The 5,426-nt window shown below is 41.4% G+C and overlaps 1 protein-coding gene across 1 annotated transcript; it reads left to right on the top strand.

Moving 5' to 3' along the window:
• Positions 1 to 616: 616 nt before the first annotated feature.
• LOC104416123 (3-ketoacyl-CoA synthase 11) lies at positions 617 to 3,376 on the top strand. The gene is made up of 2 exons (XM_010027560.2): positions 617 to 1,589; positions 2,374 to 3,376. Exons 1-2 carry the CDS (start codon positions 756 to 758, stop codon positions 3,163 to 3,165), a joined length of 1,626 nt encoding a protein of 541 aa, XP_010025862.1. The 5' UTR covers positions 617 to 755; the 3' UTR covers positions 3,166 to 3,376.
• Positions 3,377 to 5,426: the final 2,050 nt, after the last annotated feature.

The raw sequence follows: 5,426 nt of genomic DNA on the forward strand, positions 1-5,426 counted from the left end.
CTAAAGTTGCGATGGATATGAACTTGGGAGAGTGCACACTAAGTCTTTGGCTTAGTGGTTTACCTCTGGAAAGGTCCTCCTAGTCCTACCGTTAATGATGAATGGGGACACAAGGCAACCTCATCCATCCATAGAATTCTCAATCCGATTCCTCTCACTTTCTTTCATTCATTTATTGATTTCCTTCTTTATAAGTATTATTTCTCAACAACACTTTCCTCGCAGAGCTTGTTTGCATATATTCAAATCCATATCTTCAAACTGATTCCCTCGTGAGAGAAACTGTCAAGATATATAAAACTAATTTTCACTTCACAATTTGACAACTCAAACTTTTGGAGCAAATGGTTATTCCTATAATCTCAAATAATTTATATTCCATTCAATCGACTTGAGGCCCTCGTCATCCTACGGTCCCCCCAAACTAGCTGGACCCATGTACCGTTTACATGGTATAACTTCTCATCTCTCAACTCCGTTTGACCTAAATTAATATGCGCATTACACAAATTAATATCCGCCATACGCGCATAATAGCTCCTCTACGCTCTCCCCGCACTCTCTTTAAATCCACCCCAAACACTCCCCAATCTTTCCCATGCATTGCTAAGACTCTGTCTGTCTGTCTGTCTGTCTGTCTCTATCTCTGCCATTTTCCTCCTTTTGCTTTTGAAACACCAAAGTTCTCGTCCTCTGATATTCTTAAGGGAACTCCTCTGAACATCTTGTCTTTTCTGCAATAGGGTCCTTTGGAAATGGCCAACCAACAAGAACAGACCAGTCGACAAAACCCAGATCAAATGGTCCCCGTCTCAGTCGAACCTCGAAGCCAAGAGTCGGACAGACCATTGAACCACAACCTGCCAGATTTCCTCTTATCAGTAAGGCTCAAGTACGTGAAGCTCGGCTACCACTACCTCATCTCCAAAGCCATATATTTACTACTCGTGCCACTCTTTGGCATTTCCTCGGCCCACCTGTCGGCCCTCACGGCCCGAGACCTAGCCCAGCTCTGGGACCAACTCAGGTTCAATCTCATTACCGTCGTGCTCTGCTCAACCCTCATGGTATTTCTGGTCACTCTCTACTTCATGACCCTACCCAGAAAAGTCTACCTCGTCGACTTTGCCTGCTACAAGCCTGACGACTCTGCCTGCCACAAGCCTGACCCGGCTCGGATATGCACCCATGAGACCTTCATGGAGCGGTCGGAGCTCACGAACGTCTTCACCAAGGAGAATCTTGCTTTTCAGCAGCGGATTCTCGAGCGGTCCGGGCTGGGGCAGCGAACATACGTGCCTGAAGCTGTGCTTCAGGTTCCACCGAACCGGTGCATGGCAGAAGCACGGGCAGAGGCTGAGGCTATCATGTTCGGGGCTGTGGACCAGCTGCTGGCCAAGACCGGGGTCAAGGCCAAGGACATAGGGATCCTTGTCGTGAACTGTAGTGTGTTCAACCCGACGCCGTCGCTGTCGGCGATGATCGTGAACCACTACAAGCTCAGAGGGAATGCGTTGAGCTACAATATTGGTGGGATGGGTTGCAGTGCTGGATTGATTTCGATCGACCTTGCTAAGCAGTTATTACAGGTTTTATTTCTGTTTTCCTCTCTCTTTTTCATATTTAAATTATAGGTTTCATTTTATGAACAAACTTAGTGCTATCCAAGCAGACAAGGAATGAAAACTTTCATTTAAGAAAAAATTCTAAATATAAATTGGGCAATAGGAATTGTATTAGGTTCACTACCGCAGGCCATTTTATGTTGATAGTGTGTCATGTAATTTTAAAACCATTTCATAAAAATTAGAATCAGGACAGGAAAAAAGAAGAAGCATTGTTAGCATAACAATCTTTGAGCTAATGCGAGAATAATGGCTAATTGTGAATCACAAATTCTCGAAAGAATGGACGCAACAACAATTTATAATTATTTGTTATTTTATTTTTGTGATCTAAAATAGACTATTATTTTCGTAGTAAATTAAAGACTGTGACCCAAGTGGTGCAAATAGTAAATTTTCATGTATTTTATTTCCCTAGACTACGCTTTGGTTGGTTGGGAAGTGGGAACTAATGAGTGGTTTGAACTCAGAACCTAGATGTCGTCGAACAAAATGATCCAATGATAAGTCAATTCAAGATTCATTATGCCACAAAATATAGCTAGAGTTGAAATAGGACTTTTCACATTTACGAATTCGATAATTGACAACGGAATTGAACATGAGCTTTGTAAATTCTCATTACTATCTATTCTATCTACTAGGTACAATAGTTTCTAGACTTTCTTACTAGGGTAATTTAATTTTGGTCTCATGAAAATGAAACTTGGGCCTAATCGTAATACTTCTCTGATGAATCAATCACCAGGTAAATCGTAACTTTTATGCTCTAGTGGTCAGCCTCGAGAGCATCACCCTCAACTGGTACTTTGGCAACGACCGATCGATGCTCGTCTCGAACTGCCTCTTCCGGATGGGCGGCGCAACGATCCTCCTCTCCAACCGGTCCTCCGACCGCCGCCGCTCCAAGTACCAGCTCATCCACACTGTGCGCACCCACAAAGGTGCAGATGATAAGAGCTACAACTGCGTGTTCCAACGAGAGGATGATAAGAAGATGATCGGCGTGTCGCTCTCCAAGGACTTGATGGCAGTCGCCGGAGAAGCCTTGAAGACCAACATCACGACCCTCGGCCCATTAGTGCTCCCGATGTCGGAGCAGCTCTTGTTCTTCGTGACCTGGGTCGTGAAGAAGGTGTTCAAGATGAAGATTAGGTCATACATTCCTGACTTCAAGCTGGCCTTCGAGCATTTTTGCATCCACGCTGGAGGTCGAGCTGTTCTCGATGAGGTACAAAAGAACCTTGAGCTCACCGATTGGCACTCGGAGCCCTCACGAATGACTCTATACCGATTCGGGAACACGTCGAGTAGCTCACTGTGGTACGAATTGGCCTATTCGGAGGCCAAAGGAAGGATTAGGAAAGGTGATAGGACATGGCAGATCGGTTTTGGATCCGGATTTAAGTGCAATAGCGCAGTTTGGCGGGCACTGAGGACCATCGACCCAACGAAGGAGAAGAATCCATGGATGGATGAGATTCATGAGTTCCCCGTCCATGTTCCAAAAGCGGTGTCCATCGGATCTACCATGAAATAAGCGCATCGTTCGGGATTTCGCCAAGATAGGCGAGATTGATTCTGAAGGACACGTAAACCCTTAATTATCCTTTTGCCTTGAGTTCTTGCACAAGCATCATTCTAGATCTTCTTGGAATTAAACTTTCCTTCGCCTGAATCGATTCCTGGAAGAAGTGTGCATTTAGCTTTTGTAATTGTCTATATGACCGATCAAAGCATGTTTTCTATGGCTGGATTAATTTAGAAACTATTGTGCTGTTCACCTATATTGCATAGTAAAATCGAGACTTCGAACTTTATATTCCATGAAGGCTTTTAGATGTTATTACCTCTCGAATCCTTACTCGTTTCAATGCAAGAACTAACCTAGAAACCTAAAGTCAAACGGCAATTTATTTTTGTTGGTTAGACGACCGTCTGTCGTTTCATTACATGGGACAAAAATATCAAGGGTGAACCAAAGGTCCGAACCGCAGACTCCGTCTTATGTGCAGGAACTCATTTAGACCGTGGAATCAATTAGACAATCCCCTATAACGTGATTATATATGGTGTTTAGGTGAATAATCGACAAGTAATTCTAATTGGTTTTTTTTAAAACCTTTTCTTAGAAGTAAAGTTTCTCAAATATTTTATTTAGAGACGCCGAAAGTTGAGATTATCACCAACTATTTTTATTTTTGAAGAAGTGGTTAGTAAAAGATTCGAGCTTAACGCGACGATGAATGTGGACCATATGCACTTTCCCTTTCACTGGTTTTATTGAAGTTAGACACTTGATGGAGACACAGATATGGTCGTTTGACTATCATTGACTAAAATGGAGAGTTTCCAAAGGGTAAAATAAATTAAGAAACAAAAGGATCGAATCAAGAAAGTGATATGGAACTGTAGAAAGGGGAATGACAAGGTAAATTAGAATCTGGAGTCATTACGAAATATCAAATAATTGTGAGGAAGCGAACTTGAGTTTGATGTATGTTGGTCTAAAATCGATCTAGGATAATTTGACCAACGGGGAATTGAGAGAACAAACTAAAAGATTTGTTCTCGGGTTCGAGCTCGATAGAAGTGATCAAATTTCCACGTAACAGATTTTTCGGACTGAATGGAGATGAATTTGAGTTGAAAAAAAGGCGTGAGGCATGCCAGCTCTTGAGATCAAAATGTGATTACAAAGGGTTTCTTTCGATTGGAATGCCGAAGAAATGAAAGTGTTGGAAAACCAAAGTGCAGAAAATTGGAATTTAGACGATACTTCAAGGACAACACTAGAATTAAAACTGAACAAGAGCAAGACATGCAAAATTTAAAAAATTGAAACATTGACGCTGAAATTAAACTTATGCACATTGACTTTAAAGGATTTGAAGGAGAAACACTAGAAACCAAAAATTCGCTTCATTAGAATTAAAATAACTTGAAAGTTACAAACACATTTACACTCGAAGAGTACCAAACACAGCGCCAATATTTTCTTTTTATTAAGTGACCGAGGAACCGCCGGAGACCCCTTACCCGGTGGCACCGTCGGACGTTGTCACAAGCTAATATTTAGACGTGAAACCTTGGGGGAGAGTAGCCCAGCAACCCACCGTCAGGGCCCCCACTTAAATTGTGTTGACAACGAGGGGATTCGAACTCTCGACCGCAGCGTTATAGGAGAGAACGGATACCACTTGTGCTGCCCACGGGTGGGTAACACAGCACCGATATTCATGCTGAACATTACGAACAAAGAATTTGACCTTAAAACTGAAGCTGAAAGTAAAGGACATTGATTTGAAAGTGGAAATGCGATTAGAGAAAAATTCAGAGTTTTGGCATAACTTGAGCTTGTCTTCTTCCATCGTGGTTTCTCCTATTGTTAGGGGAAATTGTCCAATCAATCTAAAATCTATCATACTTATGTTAATTTAGTTCCAAATTTTCTAATTTTGTCAATATAATTTTAAACTTCAGTGATAATTCTCAATGTAATTCTTCCCATCAATTTTGCCGGGAATTATTGATGTGACAATGTGCCATATAGGCAAGTGATGACTGGATCACTATATCATTGATTTTCGGCAAAAGTGAATGAGAAAAACTACATTAAATTTTGCAAGAAATTTATTCTAAATTGGAAAAATTGAAAAATTTAGTATTAGATTAACATCCTTACAATATATTCAGGAACAATTAGGTGATTTTCTCCCAGTTATACATATTGAGTTTCCAACGATAGTTGTTGGAATTCATGTGAAATCCTTACTTGTGAATGAATGATGGGTAGGTATG

Source organism: Eucalyptus grandis, chromosome 8 (genome assembly GCF_016545825.1).
Source record: "Eucalyptus grandis isolate ANBG69807.140 chromosome 8, ASM1654582v1, whole genome shotgun sequence".
Lineage (NCBI taxonomy): Eukaryota > Viridiplantae > Streptophyta > Magnoliopsida > Myrtales > Myrtaceae > Eucalyptus > Eucalyptus grandis.